At 44.4% G+C, this 19,574-nt stretch overlaps 1 protein-coding gene across 3 annotated transcripts in view; it reads left to right on the top strand.

The window, feature by feature from the left end:
- Nucleotides 1–19,574, top strand: part of GOLGA1 (golgin A1) — a 52,442-nt gene that overhangs the window by 26,592 nt on the left and 6,276 nt on the right. For all 3 annotated transcript variants that reach the window (XM_004269231.3, XM_049710705.1, XM_033427214.2), the window contains 7 exons: nt 2,845–2,940; nt 3,813–3,962; nt 4,524–4,619; nt 16,805–16,894; nt 17,709–17,811; nt 17,914–18,074; nt 18,412–18,558. In XM_004269231.3, the coding sequence (XP_004269279.1) occupies nt 2,845–2,940; nt 3,813–3,962; nt 4,524–4,619; nt 16,805–16,894; nt 17,709–17,811; nt 17,914–18,074; nt 18,412–18,558 (843 nt within the window). The remainder of the gene's footprint in view (nt 1–2,844; nt 2,941–3,812; nt 3,963–4,523; nt 4,620–16,804; nt 16,895–17,708; nt 17,812–17,913; nt 18,075–18,411; nt 18,559–19,574) is intronic.

Genomic DNA, 19,574 nt, shown 5'->3' with positions numbered 1-19,574 from the left:
CTTTTTCATCTTCTCAAACAGAAACTGTGCCAATTAAAACAATAACTCCCCATTCTCTCCTCTCCCCAGCCCCTGGCAACCACCATTCTACTTCCTGTTTTTAAGAATTTGATGATCCTAGGTACCTCTTATTAGTGGAATCATATGGTATTTGTCCTTTTGTGTCTGGCTTATTTCACTGAGCATAATGTCTTCAAGGTTCATTCACATTATAGCATGTTTCAGAATTTCACTCCCTTTTAAGGCTGAATAAGCCTTTTTAAGACTTTTATTCCATTGTACATATATCACATTTTGTTTATCCATTCATTGTCCATGGACATTTGGGTTGTTTCCACCTTGTGGTTGTTGTGAATAATGCTACAGCGAACATTAATGTATGAACAAGGTTTTTGTGTGGGCTTATACTTTCATTTCTCTTGGGTATATTCCTAGGAGTAGAGTTGCTGGGTCATATAATAACTCTGTGCATAACCTTTTGAGGATCTGAATCTTTCTTGAGTTCTGCCTGCAAACTGGGACTTGCATAGATATTTACTGAACCCAGCAGTTCAAAAAGCTAGGTTTCACCATAAACAAGACAAAAAGACAGCCCTCAGAATGGGAGAAAATATTTACAAATGAAACAACAGACAAAAGATTAATCTCCAAAATGTACAAACAGCTCATGGAGCTCAATATCAAAAAAACAAACAATCCAATTAAAAAATGGGCGGAAGACCTAAGTAGACATTTCACCAAGGAAGACATACAGATGGCCAAGAGGCACATGAAAAGATGCTCAACATCACTAATTATTAGAGAAATGCAAATCAAAACTACAATGAGGTATCACCTCATGCCGGTCAGAGTGGCCATTATCAAAAAATCTAGAAACAGTAAATGCTGGAGAGGGTGTGGAGAAAAGGGAACCCTCCTGCACTGTTGGTGGGAATGTAAATTGATACAGCCACCATGGAGAACAGTATGGAGGTTCCTTAAAAAACTAAAAATAGAACTACCATATGACCCAGCAATCCCAATACTAGGCATATACCCTGAGAAAACTGTAATTCAAAAAGAGACTTGTACCACAATGTTCATTGCAGCACTATTTACAATAGCCAGGACATGGAACTAACCTAAATGTCCATCGACAGATGAATGGATAAAGAAGATGTGGCACATATATACAATGGAATATTAGCCATAAAAAGAAAAGAAATTGAGTTATTTGTAGTGAGGTGGATGGACCTAGAGTCTGTCATACAGAGTGAAGTAAGTCAGAAAGAGAAAAACAAATGCCGTATGCTAACGCATATATATGGAATCAAAAAAAAAAAAGGTACTGATGGGGCTTCCCTGGTGGCGCAGTGGTTGAGAGTCAGCCTGCCGATGCAGCGGACACGGGTTCGTGCCCCGGTCCGGGAAGATCCCACATGCCGCGGAGCGGCTGGGCCCGTGAGCCATGGCCGCTGAGCCTGCGAGTCCGGAGCCTGTGCTCCGCAACGGGAGAGGCCACAGCAGTGAGAGGCCCGCGTACCGCCAAAAAAAAAAAAAAAAAAAAAAGGTACTGATGAACCTAGTTGCAGGGCAGGAATAAAGATGTAGACATAGAGAATGGACTTGAGGACATGGGGTGGGAGGAGGAAGATGGGGCAAAGTGAGAGTAGCATCGACAAATATACACTACTGAATATAAAGCAGGTAGGTAGTGGGAAGCAGCAGCATAGCACAGGGAGATCAGCTTGGTGCTTTGTGGTAACCTAGAGGGGTGGGATAGGGAGGATGGGAGGGAGTCTCAAGAGAGAGGGGATATGGGGACATATGGATACATATGGCTGATTCACTTTGGTGTACAACAGAAACTAACACAGTATTGTGAAGCAAGTATACTCCAATGAAGACCTATTAAAAAAATAAATAAATAAAAGCTAGGTTTCAGTCGTGGCCCTACCACTAATAAAATTTGTGATCATGAGCAAGTAACATTACTATTCTTCTCTGTGGAAGTACTCACACTGTTCTCATGGGGTTGTTTCAGTTAAAACTTACATGTGAACATACATGAGAAACCATGAGACCTAAAAATACTCTTTTTCTCATTTGGTACCTACCTTTCCTTGACAAAGCTGCAACCTTCCATGAGCTTGTGTTTTAATAATAAAGTTCCCCCAGGGCAAACCTTATTCAGCAAACAAGAGGACTTTAAAAGAGAAATTGGCAAAGTTAGCTTGAGTCAGATGAAAAGGCCATATTGAAGAACCATGTCTAGCTCAGTGCTAGGCAGTGTGTCATCCTGTCCACTGTGCTGGCCTCGTGTCCTAGTGCAGTGCCAAGTACAGAGTCAGACTGGATCATTAATTGTGGGATGAGGGAAACCCAAGTTTGTATCATGAGCAGTAATTCCACTTCTGGGAATCTGTCCTAATCAAGAGATTCAAACCAGATCAACACTTTTTGCATGAAGATGTCAACTGCTGCATTATTTTATGTGCAAAATGGAAAACAGTAGGCAGCGGTTCAGGAAATTATGAAACATCCTTTAAGGAAATAATCTAAGGTCTGAAGACTGCGTGGAAACATAGAAGGAAATTTGAGCAAGGAGGAAAAATACAAAGTTTTACTAGAATTGTATATGAAGTTGTAATAAAAGAAAGAAAGAAAAGTCATAAAAATAACCTGTAAGAAACTATATTAGAATGATAGTGTTTTATAATGGTAGACTTATGAGCATCTTTCTTTTTTTGTAAGTAAAAATTTTTCTTTAATGAACCTGTTTTATGATTTAAATAGATTTGATTTTAAAAGCCATTTTGTTGCTACTTCTTTTGAATGAAAGGATGCTTCTCTTTCCCCCCTCAGGTGAAGGAACTAGAGCAGAGCCTGCAGGCATCTGAGGAGAAGCTAAAACAGAGCAGTGACGTTGTAGCAGCTCAGGAAGCTCAGATTCAGGAGCTTGTAAGTGGGTATTGTGACTGCTGTGTTCTAGGCCCTTGATGCTTTTTCCCTTTATTCCTTTGTAGGTCCCCAAACTCGCTCCCAAATTCTGGAATGGTATCTGGACCTGACCTTAGATACAGTTGTGGGCAGACAGGCAGTGCAGGTAGAGGGAGTTAGGACCTGCCAGAGGGTCTGAGTTACCCAGAGAGACAGTGACGGGCTAGACAGCCCAGCCTAGTTCTGGGACTGTTAGAGGTGGTGTCTCCACTGGCGTTCAAACCTCACCTTGCAGCCGGGGCTGTGGAGAACAGCTCCAGGCTCTGGGGAGAAGATGGCAAGGGCTTGGCCGGTAGTTACAGCGCCAGGTCAGGTGTTGAGCTTGAAACTTGAGAAATAAAAATGGCATTTGTTGCCTCGTGTCTGCTAAGTACTCTGCATGTATTTTAATTTAGTCCTTGCAGCAGACCTAAGAGCCTGTACTGTTATCCTTATTCTCCAGAGGAAGCAGGCTCAGAAAGGCGACCAGATCACTAGCCCAAGGTCTCCCACCTAGTAAATGGCTGAACCCACATCCTTCCTAGGTCAAAGCCCTTGTTCTTCATCACTGTGTTATGTGCCTCCCCAGGGAAAAGCCTCATCCATAGAGGGCAGCAATGAGTGGAGTGAAGGAGGGCTGTGTCTTAGGACTGGCAGGTGCCCAGAGCTGTCCCCCCAGCACCAAGACCAATCCCAGATTCCAGCTGCTAGGCAGGCCAGGGGACCTTAGCGGCAGCCAGGCTGGAGTTCAGGAAAGAGAGTTGTTTCTGTTGGACACTCATCTTTGGGTCACTGAGGGACAGAATAAAGCCCCCATTGTCACCACAAATAACTGTCCTCTGCTACCCCCTCAGGCCTCCGCAAACAAGGAGAGCAGCTGTGCACAGCAGCAGGTCCTCGCTCTGGAGCAGCGGTGCACAGAGCAGATCCACACACTGGAGGCCCAGCTCTCTGCCCTGGAGAGAGCTCGGGCAGACGACCATGCAGCCGCGGAGCGGAAGGTGGTGAGTGAGGAAAGGAGAGGGGCCGGGCACAGGAGCACCACGTTCATGTGTGGCTCGGCTGCCAAGTTGTTTGATGGGAAGAAGACCAGCCCTCCTCTGAAGTAGGGAACCACTTTTTGGAGCAGTTTTTATCTTTCACCAAAACACCTGCTCATGAGACTGGATGTTAAAAGGCTGCTTTTTATAAAAACCCTGAACAAATGGGTTTTCTTTTTCCTTGGGCTGCACATGGACTTCCTGGTGCTTCCTGACCAGTCCCATCAGCGGCTTCCCACTGCCTTTCTAAAATGTATACTGTTCATCCTTAATGGCTTCTCCCTTTCCTGGTCCCCCTCCTTGTTCCATAGGCTTCAGAATCAAGTGCCTTAATTCTTCTTGTGAGGAGTGTGTCAGGTGACTCTCCCTTCCTCACCCCAATCCCCATTCTCATCTCCCACCCCTGCAGTGGCAACAAAAGGAAGGGGGGCATTTTTAAAGGTTCCATGTCAAAGAGATAGGACTGTGCTCAGGGGAAATATGGTAAAGACCTTTTCTTTTATACATACTTTTCTCAATTTGCAGAGAGAGCTGGAGCAAGAAAATGCAGGCCTTAAAGAAAGTAAGAATGAATGTGAACATTCTCTACAACATCACCAACTTGAACTAAAGAAGCTGAAGGTATTTATCTAATTGAATCAGTTTCACAAAAGTATCATGTCTTTCATGTGTGTATTTGGAGTGGCCAGGTGAACGTTCTATACGTAGAGTAGAGAAGGAATGGAACTAGGATTTGTTCAGAGTTCTGCTAAGCATTTGCAACAAATTGTCACCTCGTTAAGTCCTCTCAGTGATCAAGGACATAGGGAGAGTTGTGCTTATTTTGCAGTTAATGTCGTCGAGGTTCTGAGTGTAAGTAATTTGTCCAGGTTCCATAGTTAGAGGTGGTGCTGCTCTGACTTTTCACTCCACCACGGAGACCCAGCCCTTCCTCTCTGTCCTCGTCAACAGCTGCCTGACAGTAATGCTGTCAAAGCACCACTGTCACTGATTTCCAGTGAGGCCAGTAAAGCAAGGCCTTAAAACATCACGAGGGCCTTATTTGTTTGTTTGTAACAGGGAGCAGGTACAGAAATGAAGAAAAAACAACCTGCTGGATTGTTTCCCGTTCCCTTCTGAGAACTTGGTGCTTTGATCAGATGCTGCCACCTTCATTGCCGGGACATAACTGGATTCAGGGGAAGGAGTCTGCCACTTTCTTGTAGGCCTCCAGGCTCCCCTGTCCCCTTTCATAGCAGCCCTTAGATGATAGATCTTTGCAGGACTTGCCCAGCTATGGTCATGACACAAAGATCTTGTGGATCCTTTGGCAGAGATCTTCTCAGAGAACATCCATAGCTGAGGCCTGCACTGAGTCAGCTTTTACCAGTAGTCTCTGCTAAGCTGTGTAGGTGCTAGTGCAGTAGTGTCATGTCATGGAAAGCATGGACTTTAGAGTCAAATATTTCTTCATGCATTTCCTTCAACAAACATCTGAGTACTTGTGGGCCCCATTGTAGGTGCTGGGATGTGGCAATGAGCAAAACAGACAAAATCATTCCCCCTCCCCTAACCTGTGGAGCTTGTAACTAAAGACAGTAAACACTTTTTTTTTTTAATTTAATTTAATTTATTTTTTATACAGCAGGTTCTTATTAGTCATCAATTTTATACACATTCAGTGTATACATGTCAATCCCAATCTCCCAATTCATCACACCACCACCCCGCCACTTTCCTCCCTTGGTGTCCATACGTTTGTTCTCTACATCTGTGTCTCTATTTCTGCCCTGCAAACTGGTTCATCTGTACCATTTTTCTAGGTTCCACATATATGCGTTAACATATGATAATTTTTTTCTCTTTCTGACTTACCTCACTCTGTATCACAGTCTCTAGATCCATCCACGTCTCTACAAATGACTCAGTTTCGTTCCTTTTTATGGCCGAGTAATATTCCATTGTATATGTACCACATCTTCTTTATCCATTCATCGAGACAGTAAACACTTGATAAATGGTTATAAATGCTATGAAGACAATAAAGCAGAGTAAAGGACAGAGAGGAGGGAGGAAAGGGCTCTTTTAAATATGGAGGTGAATACGGGAACCAGGATGGCAGAGTAGAAGGACATGCTCTCACTCCCTCTTGTGAGAACACCAGAATCACAAGTAGCTGCTGGACAGTCATCGACAGGAAGACACTGGAACTCACCAAAAAAGATACCCCACATCCAAAGACGAAGGAGAATCCACAATGAGATGGTAGGACGGGCACAATCACAGCCCGTCTAAAATCTAATCCCATAACTGCTGGGTGGGTGACTCACAGACTGGAGAACACTTATACCACAGATGTCCACCCACTGGAGTGAAGGTTCTGAGCCCCACATCAGGCTGCCCAACCTGGGGGTCTGGCAACAAGAGGAGGAATTCCTAGAGAATCAGACTTTGAAGCCTAGTGGGATTTGATTGCAGGACTTCGACAGGACTGGGGGAAACAGAGACTCCACTCTTGGAGGGCACACACAAAGTAGTGTGCACGTCAGGACCCAGGGGAAGGAGCAGTGACCCCAGGGAGACTGAACCAGACCTACCTGCTAGTGTTGGAGGGTCTCCTGCAGAGGCGGGGGGTGGCTGTGGCTCACCGTGGGGACAAGGACACAGCAGAAGTTCTGGGAAGTACTCCGTGGCGTGAGCCCTCCCAGAGTCTGCCATTAGCCCCACCAAAGAGCCGGGTAGGCTCCAGTGTTGGATTGCCTCAGGCCAAACAACCAACAGGGAGGGAACCCAGCCCCATCCATCAGCAGTCAAGCGGATTAAAGTTTTACTGATCTCTGCCCACCAGAGCAACAGTCAGCTCTACCCACCACCAGTCCCTCCCATCAGGAAACCTGCACAAGCCGCTTAGATAGCCTCATCCACCAGAGGGCAGACAGCAGACGCAAGAAGAACTACAGTCCTGCAGCCTGTGGGAAAAAAACCACATTGACAGAACGATAGACAAGATGAAAAGGCAGAGGGCTATGTACCAGATGAAGGAACAAGATAAAACCCCAGAAAAACAACTAAATGAAGTGGAGATAGGCAACCTTCCAGAAAAAGAATTCAGAATAATGATAGTGAAGATGATGCAGGACCTCAGAAAAGGAATGAAGGCAAAGATCGAGAAGATGCAAGAAATGTTTAACAAAGACCTAGAAGAATTAAAGAACAAACAAACAGAGATGAGCAATACAATAACTGAAATGAAAACTACACTAGAAGGAATCAATAGCAGAATAACTGAGGCAGAAGAATGGATAAGTGACCTGGAAGACAGAATGGTGGAATTCACTGCTGTGGAACAGAATAAAGAACCAAGAATGAAAAGAAATGAAGACAGCCTAAGAGACCTCTGGGACAACATTAAACGCAAACACATTCACATTATAGGGGTCCCAGAAGGAGAAGAGAGAGAGAAAGGGCCAGAGAAAATATTTGAAGAGATTATAGTCAAAAACTTCCTTAACATGGGAAAGGAAATAGCCACCCAAGTCCAGGAAGTGCAGCGAGTCCCATACAGGATAAACCCAAGGAGAAACACGCTGAGACACATAGTCATCAAATTGGCAAAAATTAAAGACAAAAATTATTGAAAGCAGCAAGGGAAAAACAACAAATAACCTACAAGGGAACTCCCATAAGGTTAACAGCTGATTTTTCAGCAGAAACTCTACAAGCCAGAAGGGAGTGGCATGATATACTTAAAGTGATGAAAGGGAAGAACCTACAACGAAGATTACCTGGCAAGGATCTCATTCAGATTCAATGGAGAAATCAGAAGCTTTACAGACAAGCAAAAGCTCAGAGAATTCAGCACCACCAAACTAGCTGTACAACAAATGCTAAAGGAACTTCTCTAAGTTGAAACACAAGAGAAGAATAGGACCTACAAAAACAAACCCAAAACAATTAAGAAAATGGTCATAGAAACATACATATCAATAATTACCTGAAACATGAATGGATTAAATGCTCCAACCACAAGACACAGGCTTGCTGAATGGATACAAAAGCAAGACCCATCTATATTCTGTCTACAAGAGACCCACTTGAGACCTAGGGACACATACAGACTGAAAGTGAGGGGATGGAAAAAGATATTGCATGCAAATGGAAATCAAAAGAAAGCTGGAGTAGCAATACTCATCAGATAAAATAGACTTTAAAATAAAGAATGTTACAAGAGACAAGGAAGGACACTACATAATGATCAAGGGATCAATCCAAGAAGAAGATATAACAATTATAAATGTATATGCACCCAACATAGGAGCACCTCAATACATAAGGCAACTGCTAACAGCTATAAAAGGAAATCGACAGTAACACAATAATAGTGGGGGACTTTAACACCTCACTTACACCGTATGGACAGATCATCCAAAATGAAAATAAATAAGGAAACAGAAGCTTTAAATGACACAATAGCCCAGATAGATATAATTGATATTTATAGGACATTCCATCCTAAAACAGCAGATTACACTTTCTTCTCAAGTGCGCACGGAACATTCTCCAGGATAGATAACATCTTGGGTCACAAATCAAGCCTCAGTAAATTTAAGAAAATTGAAATCATATCAAGCATCTTTTTTGACCACAACGCTATGAGGTTAGAAATGAATTACAGGGGAAAAAAACATAAAAAACACAAACACATGGAGGCTAAACAATATGTTACTAAATAACCAAGAGATCACTGAATAAATCAAAGAGGAAATCAAAAAATACCTAGAGATAAATGACCATGAAAACATGACAATCCAAAACCTATGGGATGCAGCAAAAGCAGTTCTAAGAGGGAAGTTTATAGCTATACAAGCCTACCTCAAGAAACAAGAAAAATCTGAAATAAACAATCTAACGTTACACCTAAAGGAACTAGAGAAAGAAGAACAAACAAAACCCAAAGTTAGCAGAAGGAAAGAAATCAAGATCAGAGCAGAAATAAATGAAATAGAAACAGAGAAAACAGTAGCAAAGATCAATAAAACTAAAAGCTGGTTCTTTGAGAAGATAAACAAAATTGATAAACCATTAGCAAGACTCATCAAGAAAAAGAGGGAGAGGACTCAAATCAATAAAATTAGAAATGAAAAAGGAGACGTTACAACAGACACTGCAGAAATACAAAGCATCCTAAGAGACTACCACCAGCAACTCTATGCCAATAAAATGGACAACCTGGAAGAAATGGACAAATTCTTAGAAAGGTAGAACCTTCCAAGACTGAACCAGGAAGAAGCAGAAAATATGAGCAGACCAATCACAAGTAATGAAATTGAAACTGTGATTAAAAATCTTCCAACAAACAAAAGTCCAGGACCAAATGGCTTCACAGGTGAATTGTATCAAACATTTAGAGAAGAGCTAACACCCATCCTTCTGAAACTCTTCCAAAAAATTGCAGAGGAAGGAGCACTCCCAAACTCATTCTATGAGGCCACCATCACCCTGATACCAAAACCAGACAAAGATACTACAAAATAAGAAAATTACAGACCAATATCATTGATGAATACAGATGCAAAAATCCTCAACAAAATACTAGCAAACAGAATCCAACAACACATTAAAAGGATCATACACCATGATCAAGTGGGATTTATCCCAGGGGTGCAAGGATTCTTCAATATATGCAAATCAATCAGTGTGATACACCATATTAACAAATTGAAGAATGAAAACCATATGATCATCTAAATAGATGCAGAAAAAGCTTTTGACAAAATTCAACACCCATCTATGATAAAAACTCTCCAGAAAGTGGGCATAGAGGGAACCTACCTCAACATAATAAAGGCCATATACGACAAACCCACAGCAAACATCATTCTCAATGGTGAAAAACTGAAAGCATTTCCTCTAAGATCAGGAACAAGACAAGGATGTCCACTCTCACCACTATTATTCAACATAGTTTTGGAAGTCCTAGCCACGGCAATCGGAGGAGAAAAAGAAATGAATACAAATTGGAAAAGAAGAAGTAAAACTGTCACTGTTTGCAGATGACATGATACTGTACATGTAGAATCCTAAAGATGACACCAGAAAACTACTAGAGCTAATAAATGAATATGGTAAAGTTGCAGGATACAAAATTAATGCACAGAAATCTCTTGCATTCCTATACACTAATGATGAAAATTCTGAAAGAGAAATTAAGGAAACACTCCCATTTACCATTGAAACAAAAAGAATAAAATACCTAGGAATAAACCTTCCTAGGGAGACAAAAGACCTGTATGCAGAAAACTATAGGACACTGATGAAAAAAATTAAAGATGATACCAACAGATGGAGAGATATACCATGTTCTTGGATTGGAAGAATCAATATTGTAAAAATGACTATACTACCCAAAGCAATCTGCAGATTCAATGAAATCCCTATCAAATTACCAATGGCATTTTTTACGGAACTAGAACAAAAAAAATCTTAAAATTTGTATGGAGACCCAAAAGACCGTGAATAGCCAAAGCAGTCTTGAGGGAAAAAAATGGATCTGGAGGAATCAGACTCCCTGACTTCAGACTATACTACAAAGCTACAGTAATCAAGACGATATGGTACTGGCACAAAAACAGAAACATAGGTCAATGAACAAGATAGAAAGCCCAGAGGTAAACCCATCCACCTATGGTCAACTAATCTATGACAAAGGAGGCAAAGATATACAATGGAGAAAAGACAGTCTCTTCTACAAGTGGTGCTGGGAAAACTGGACAGCTACATGTAAAAGAATGAAATTAGAACACTCCCTAACACCATACACAAAAATAAACTCAAAATGGATTAGAGACCTAAATGTAAGACCGGACACTATAAAACTCTTAGAGGAAAATATAGGAAGAACACTCTTTGACATAAATCACAGCAAGATCTTTTTTGATCCACCTCCTAGAGTAACGGAAATAAAAACAAAAATAAACAAATGGGACCTAATGAAACTTAAAAGTTTTTGCACAGCAAAGGAAACCATAAACAAGACGAAAAGACAGCCCTCAGAATGGGAGAAAATATTTGCAAACGAATCAACGGACAAAGCATTAATCTCCAAGGTATATAAACAGCTCATGCAGCTCAATTTTAAAAAAACAACCCAATCCAAAAGTGGGCAGAAGACCTAAATAGACATTTCTCTGAAGAAGACATACAGCTGGCCAAGAAGCACATGAAAAGCTGCTCAACATCACTAATTATTAGAGAAATGCAAATCAAAACTACAATGAGGTATCACCTCACACCAGTTAGAATGGGCTTCATCAGAAAATCTACAAACAACAAATGCTGGAGAGGGTGTGGAGAAAAGGGAACCCTCTTGCACTGTTGGTGGGAATGTAAATTGATACAGCCACTATGGAGACCAGTATGGACATTCCTTAAAAAACTAAAAATAGAATTACCATATGATCCAGCAGTCCCACTACTGGGCATATACCTAGAGAAAACCACAATTCAAAAAGACACATGCACCCCAATGTTCATTGCCGCACTCTTTACAATAGCCAGGTCATGGAAGCAACCTAAATGCCCATTGACCGACGAATGGATAAAGAAGCAGTGGTACATATATACAATGGAATATTACTCAGCCATAAAAAGGAACGAAACTGGGTCATTTGTTGAGACGTGGATGGATCTAGGGACTGTCATACAGAGTGAAGTAAGTCAGAAAGAGAAAAACAAATATCGTATATTAACGCATATATTTGGAACCTAGAAAAACGGTACAGATGAACCAGTTTGCAGGGCAGAAATAGAGACACAGATGTAGAGAACAAGCATATGGACACCAAGGGAGGAAAGCCATGGGGGGCGGGGTGCTGTGATGCATTGGGCGATTGGGATTGACATGTATACACTGATGTGTATAAAATTGATGACTAATAAGAACCTGCTATATAAAAAAATAAATTTAAAAATTAAGAAAAAAGATATATATGGAGGCGAGGGAGGGTGTCAGTGAGATTTGAGCAAAAGGTCTGAATAACGAGAAGGGGACAGCAATGCGATTTTTGGGGGAAGGAATATTCCAGACAGAATAAATAGCAAAGAGAAACACGCTTATGCAGAAAAAAGCTTGGTTTGTTCAGAGAACAGCACAAAGGCCACTGTAGCTGCCACTCTGTGGGCTGGGGGAGAGCGGTGGATGATAGAAGGTCATTGGGGAAGCAGTTGGAGGTTTTAAGTAGAGGAGTGACGTGAGAAGTTTTGTAGTAAAAGGATTACTCTGGCTGTATGTGGAAAATGTTCTGTAAAGGAGGCAAGTACAGAAGCAGGAAGACCTTTTAGGAAGCTCAGATATTACTGTGCGTACCCCGTTTAAGGATATAAAAGACAAAATTGAACATTTCAGCAGAGATTTGGAAATTATAATAGAAGACAGTAGTTTTGAAAAGGAATCTAATTAGGGTTTCCCTGGTGGCACAGTGGTTAAGAATCCACCTGCCAAGGCAGGGGACACGGGTTCGATCCCTGATCTGGGAAGATCCCACATTCCGAGGAGCAACTAAGCCCGTGCACCACAACTACTGAGCCTGCGCTCTAGAGCCCACAAGCCACAACTACTGAAGCCCATGTGCCACAACTGCTGAGCCCACATGCCACAGCTGCTGAATCCTGCACGCCTAGAGCCCATGCTCTGCAACAAGAGAAGCCACCACAATGAGAAGCCCGCACACTGCAACAAAATATAGCCCCCGCTCGCCACAAGTAGAGAAAGCCTGCATGCAGCAGTGAAGACCCAGTGCAGCCAAAAATAAATAAAATTTTTTTAAAAAGACAAGGAATCAAATTAGAATTCCAAAACTGAAAAATGCAGTAGCTGAAAGTAAAAATGCAGATTACAAAAGGGCATGAGGAAACTTTTTTGGGGTAATGGATATTTTCACTATTTTTATTTTGGTGATGGTTTCAGCATAATTCATCAGTTGCATACTTTAAATATGTGCAGTTTATTATTTGCCAATTATACTTCAGTAAAGTTGTTTTAAAAACAATGAATGAGCTTAACAGCAGATTAGAACTAAAGAAAGAAGTAGTGAAATGGAAGAAAGATCAGAATAAAATGCAGAAAAGAGAAGATAAAAGACATACAGGGTACTGTGAGATGTTTTATCATGTGTCAATAGAAGCCCAGAGGAAATGAAAAAAATGAGACAGAAGCAATCATTAAAGAGATAATGGCTGAGCATTTTTCAAAGTGATGAAAGCTCTCAAGTCACAGGCACAGGTATAAGAATCCTTACAAATCCAAACAGGATAAATTTTACAATGCAGCCACAGCACTGTAGGAGCAGTAAAGAAAGCCAAGAAAACGCAAAGAATTAGGCACCGACAGACTTGCACTAAAGTGAATACTAAAGAGCATCTTTCAGGTGAAGGAAAATTCTAGATGGAAGTACGGAAGATGTAGAGGGAAGAATGGAGGGCAGTGATTGTTGCAAGTATGTGCACAAGAAGAAACAGAAAATCTGCCCCACAGCATGTGATTCACGGTCCAGTCAGGAGAGAGGAACTACCCCAGTTATTTGAGAATTTGTGTTCTAATGTAAAGTTTTTAATCCAGCACTGAAACAGTTAAAAGATAGTAGCAACTGCAGGACACAGCTTCCAACCCTAGGACTAAGGGAACAAAGTGAAGATGTTGGAATTATTTAGGAATTAAGAAGAGGAGCCCCACAGATTTGAAACTCAGACCTGTGAGGAGGGGGCTCTGTACAGTTGGTGCTGGTGTGTTTGTTGGGGGATAGGGCAGCAAAAGAATTCAGCCGCAAGTGTCGGGAAGACTGCAGAGTGGATGCAGCTGCTGCTTTGGGAAGAAATTGCAGCTGCCAGGGCCAAGCAGCGTTGCTCACAGAAACTGGAAGCTGACGGAAAGGAGCAAGTCTTTCTCCCTCCTCCTCCTTCCAGTCTCCCTGGAGCTCCCCCTTCTGGCAGAGATGAGTATGTATATGAATATGGAGCCCGACCTGGAGAAATAGGGTTTGCAGATTCCCAGGCACAGCATCACAGAGCAGAATATGAAAGGGTGGGTGTGGGCTGAGGCAATAACTTAAAAACCAGCACACACAGGCTATTTAGAAGTGTGGTTAATTTTCAAATATTTGAGCGAGTTTTCTCGATATCTTGGATTTCTAGTTTAATACCATTATAGTCAGATAATATTCTAAATGATTTCAGTTCTTTGATATTTATTTAGACTTGTTTTATGACTCAACCTATAGTGTATCTTGGTAAATATTTCAGTGCACTTGAATATATATTCTGCTAGTAGGGAGAGCGTTCTATAAATGCTAATTAGTCAAGTTCATTAATAGTATTGTTCAAATCTTCTGTAGGTCTTCTGTTTTTTGTTTTTTTTCTTTTTGGTATATTCCATCGCTTACTGAGCGGGGTGCTAGATCTTCAGCTGTAATCATGGATTTGTCTCTTTCTCTCTTTAGTTCTGTCAGTCTTCTGGTATTTTGAAGCACTATTTTTAGATGCACACTTTTTGTTTGTTTGTTTGTTTGTATCCATGTTTTTCAAAACAGCCCTCTGGGGAAATCATTCCCAGGTGCAGAGGGCTGTGCTCATGGGTAGCCTGCTGGCTTCTGCAGTGAACCTGAGCTATGCCGATCAGTCTCAAATCCTGGATCGTGTGTGGCTCTGTGGCAGTAGCTGAGACTCCACAGCCATGTAGACTCAGTTCTGGGTGTCACCCTGGCCCCTCACTAGCTGATGCTTGAGGGAATCCAGTGTCCTTTTTTCAAACTGAAGATGATAACCCTTGACCTCAAGAGGTTTACCCTGGGGATCAAGCATGACCATGGATGAAAAGTACCAAGTACAGTTCCTGGCATGCTTCCTGCCTTCTCACTCACAGCCTGCCTGCTGTCCTCTTAAGACATCATCAGCAGTCATAGCGTCTCTTCTAAACTTCCCCAGAAAAGGCTCCTTCGGAGGCATGACATTCCTGTCACCCGGCCCACCTGGGCTTGCAGGGCCAGGGTTTCATAGCTCCACTCAGCCTGAGATCTCTTGCTCCTTCTCCTGTACCAACAGAGCTTCTCCCGATGAAGGGGATTGTCTGGGGTAGTTCGAGGTCTCACTGTCAGCCTCTTGAGTTCCTGCACCAATTTTCCTTGTCTACTAGAGGTGGACTCACGGAATGTCAATTCTGACAGCTCCCCAGTAGGAACCAGAATGGCACTGGCCATGAGGCTGACGTCTCCATCCATTAACCCACCTGGACTGGTGTAAGTGGAAAAGGAGATATCGTAGGAGGAGTTGAATAGTCCACTGAACCAGAAAGACTTGTCCAATTGGAACCTGGGGCCTCAGATCTCTTCTCTGCCTGCGTCATGCTGTCTCTTGCCCTGTCAGTCACCCAACTCATCCTTGCTTTTCTCGATGATGTAGACTGTGTCCTAGAGGTTGGGAGGACATCACCTCAGCAGCTGCAAGCTGGTATCATTCCAACTTAGCAACCCCAGGGAAAAGAGGGCATCTCCCTCTCAGCTTCACCATATAAAAAAAGATTCTGATATAAAAAGGGATTTGATTGGTTCATCTTGGGTGACAGAGCCATCCTTTGGACAAATCAAGTTGGCCAAGGGGATGATTTACTGTGATTGGCCAGGCCCGAATCACATGCTTATTCTTGTTTTTTTGTTTGTTTGTTTGTTTTGTTTTTGTCCGGTATGCGGGCCTCTCACTGTTGTGGCCTCTCCTGTTGTGGAGCACAGGCTCTGGACGCGCAGGCTCAGTGGCCATGGCTCACGGGCCCAGCCGCTCCGCGGCTTGTGGGATCTTCCTGGACCAGGGCACGAACCCGTGTCCCCTGCATCGGCAGGCGGACTCTCAACCACTGCGCCACCAAGGAAGCCCACATGCTTATTCTTGTAGCCACAAAATGGGGACATCATTATTGGTAACCCTACCAGAACCATGTAGAATTTTGGGGTGGGAGTGGGGAATAGCAGTGATGAGGCTCTTACCCCCCCACCAAAAGGGGTGATTCTGGGTAGACATAAACAGCAGACATCCCTGACCAGTGTGCAGGCACCTGAGAAGTCATATTATTCATCTGGGGGTTGATAAGCGAGCCCGGCGTCAGCCTCAGGGAAGAGGACTGATGTGATTGTCAGGAGGGAGTCCCTGTGCTCTGGCGGGGGGACGCAGCGGGGCAGCCCTGCTTGTGGTAGAAAAGACTGGTGGTAGACTGTAGCAGCCAAAGGCTTGGCTCAGCTCAGACTCTGCCTTAAAACGTGGCCATGCCACTTACTAGCTCTAGGACCTCAGGCAATTATTTAACCTCTCAGAGCCTCAGTTTTCTCTCCTGTAATATGGATGATTTTGATGAATTTGTGACATTTCCTGTATTAAAATTCAGTAATTGCTTATTATCATTTCTGTAACCAGATTGCTCCAGTCTGCTACTCCATTCACGTCAGCCTGAGTCTTCTTGTTCTGTGTTGATTTCATTAGACCACCTCTTTTGAGTCTAGGTCCGCTAGCCTTTGGCCTGAGTACTAGCTGGTGTGTTCATGGGATGACTGACCTTCCACGGTGTGCCTGTTCCCAGAGGTTGGTGGGTTGTCCACAGGAACAGTTCTCAGAGGCAAACAGAAGGCAGTGCAGCGAAAGAGTAGCCTGGGAACCTTGGGAAGCAGGAAACACTTTCGTCTGGCCCTGCAAGACGGCCCTCCCTCTGTGGGCGTCACATGAAGTGTGCAGCTAAATAAAGGTGAACTGAGGTTCTGGACTCAATCTCGTACCCATTTTCCGGATTGTAGGAAGAATGGAGCCAAAGAGAAATTGTGAGTGTGGCAATGGCTCAAGCCCTGGAGGAGGTGCGGAAGCAAAGGGAAGAGTTCCAGCAACAGGTAGGCCCCCTGTGATGCCTCCACCTCAGTCCCAGGCAGGACCAACCTACCTCCTGGTCTGTCCAGGGCAGAGGGTGGACACAGTCTCAGGAGTGTCGTCAGCTGCTTGATTCCCCTGATGTCTCTAGGAAGATGGGAGAAAGATGTTAGAAAGAAACCCTCACCCCATAGGATAGCCTTTTAAAATTTCGATAGTTAATGTGATAAACATCACCTGGGGAAAAGTCCAGAACCAGGTACTACTGGGCTCTAATTCTGTGAGGTGGGCCACCACCGGCCGCAGGCCCCAGAGACCACATACAGTTGAGCTCTCAGCAGCAAGGGTGGGAAAAGCCTTCCTTTGAGGACAGACTCAAGAGTCAGGCCCCAGATCTAGGTAACTAGCTCTAGGTCTTTGTTCGGTCCTTAACAGATCTGTCTGAGTTGCCTCTGAAAAGACCCTATGATAATCATACCTTCAAGAATATGATAATGAGGTCATTTGTATCAAATGCTGGGCACGTCACAGGCCCTCAGGACGTGGAAGTTACGGTTTTGACAGCTTTCGGAAGGCTGGGCAGAAAGGCCATGTCTCTGGTAGGCCCACTACAGGCCAGAGGGGCAGTGAGGGTGATTGCCCCTGTGCGGGGCCCCTGCCGAGGAGAACTGATTTGTGCATGTTTATAGGAGCAGAGGTTAGCTTGGGGAATGTTCTAGGCTGTGGCCTTCAGGGAGGGATTCATGGAGGACCCTGGTAGTGGAAAAGTGGAGACTCCTTTAGGGAAGATGGGATTATTGCTACCAACCTTCTCTCTTGTTGGTTTTTCTCTCCGAGGCTGCTAACCTGATCGCCATAGGAGGTGAGAAGGAGCAGAGTCTGCAGGAAAAAACTGAAGTGATTCTCCAGAAAGAGCAAGAGATTCTCCAGCTGAAGAAAGGTGAGGAGTCTGCCAAGGCTGGGCCTTTTCACCTGTTCTTGCCCGGACCCCTGCCTGGAGGTGGCCCAGTCACCGCACTCACCTCCCCTCTGCCTGGCCTAGGTCACGACTCCGCCCTGCTGCAGATGCGCCAGCTGCAGAGTGAGCTGGAGGCCCTGAGGGGCCTGAGGGCCGAGCAGTCGGAGGCGGCTGACGAGCGGGAGGACCTGCTGAGGCTGCGGAGCCAGGAGCAGGGCGTGGTGCTCTCGGTCAGCGAGCCTCATGTGAGTCCCGCCTGAGCCGCCTCCCTGTGCCTCAGCTTCCTCTCCAACGGGGGGGCGCCTCGCCGCGAGGGGTTGTGCGTGTTGAGGAGCCCATCCGATGTGACGACACCTGTCAGTGATCAGGTGCTGAAGCCCTTCCTTCCCAGCAGGCTCCTTGCATGGAGAGTTAATTGTCCCCCCAGCAGGCTCTGTGACGGGGTTGCCATAGTTTAAGTCTGGTTCCTGGCTAGCTGCCTGGTGGAGCACATCAGTCGTCACCTTTGGAATGAGTCTGGCCCCCTTCCCTAGGGATCTGTGGCTTAGCTTGACCATGTCCTGTGCTGCCACCACCCTGTAGGTGACCTCGAGGGCCGGGCAGGACCCCGCGTACCAGCTTCCGGCTGCAGAGGGGATACCAAATGGTGAGATGGGGACCACCATGGATCTAGGGCAGCTACAGAAGGAAAAACAGGACTTGGAGCAGCAACTTCTAGAGAAAAATAAGGTGAGGATGCTCTTTACCTCAGCTATTTATGTCCCTTTCCCTGTCCTTGTGCCTAAAACCATCCAGTCCATTCTTCAAGAGTTGTGCTGATGCCCCTGGGCCCCTCTTGGGGGAGGTGTTACCTCTTCCATCACAAGGGCTTCTTCCTGGTTCTCCTCTTCTGCTTACCTCCTGCACGGCCCTCTTCCTTTCACACTCGTGCAGTCTCCTCCCAGACCCCCCACCTGAGATGGTATCTGGAGTATTAGAGCTGGAACAGTGGCAGGTCTCGGTGTCCCCAGCCCCCTCTGCCATCGCCAGCTAGGTCCTATGACCAGTCACCTTACCTCTGCACTTTTTTCTACAGCTGTGAAATGAGAGCGGTGATACCTGCCTTTCAGTGGTTTTGTGAGGGGGAGGTTGGGGGATGAAATGAAAGTGTTTGTTAGCTTCCTGTAAATTTTCTGGTATTTGATAGAGGCTTAATAAATGTCATGATTCCACCCACCCTGCCTGGCCTCTGCACCTGTAAATGCAGGGTCTCGTTTGAGCCTCGTTTTTAAAATGTCCTGTGAAGTTAACTGTGCTGGCTAGTCAGTGCTCTGGCCTGAAATTCCGCCCCCAAATTGTGTGATTACTCTTTAACAAAGGAGAAAGGTGGTCATTCTTTATCTCCCCCCACCCCCACCCATCTCCCCCTTTCACACACACACACACACACACACACACACACACACACACACACACAGGCTCTTCATTTCTTATCATGAAATATAAAATATAGAAGAGTGCACACTGTGTGTCCCTGGGTCCAGCCCTCCGACAGCTTCTCCAAAGAGAAGCACTCACATCCTTGGCGATCTCCCCCATCCTGTGTGCTGCTGGCACTACATCCATACCCTGAATCCAGACGGCTCCTGTGAACTCTAGACTCCTGTATCTACCCTATTTCTCTATGTCAGTGTCTGAAAGGCCCCTGAAATTGAAAACATCCAGAAGCAGACTTCAGACTGACCACGCTCTCTAGCATCTACTGC

This window comes from Orcinus orca, chromosome 6, assembly GCF_937001465.1.
Source record: "Orcinus orca chromosome 6, mOrcOrc1.1, whole genome shotgun sequence".
Taxonomy (NCBI): Eukaryota; Metazoa; Chordata; class Mammalia; order Artiodactyla; family Delphinidae; genus Orcinus; species Orcinus orca.
The sequence above is the reverse complement of the archived record's forward strand: the minus strand, read 5'-3'. Positions and strand labels throughout refer to the sequence as shown.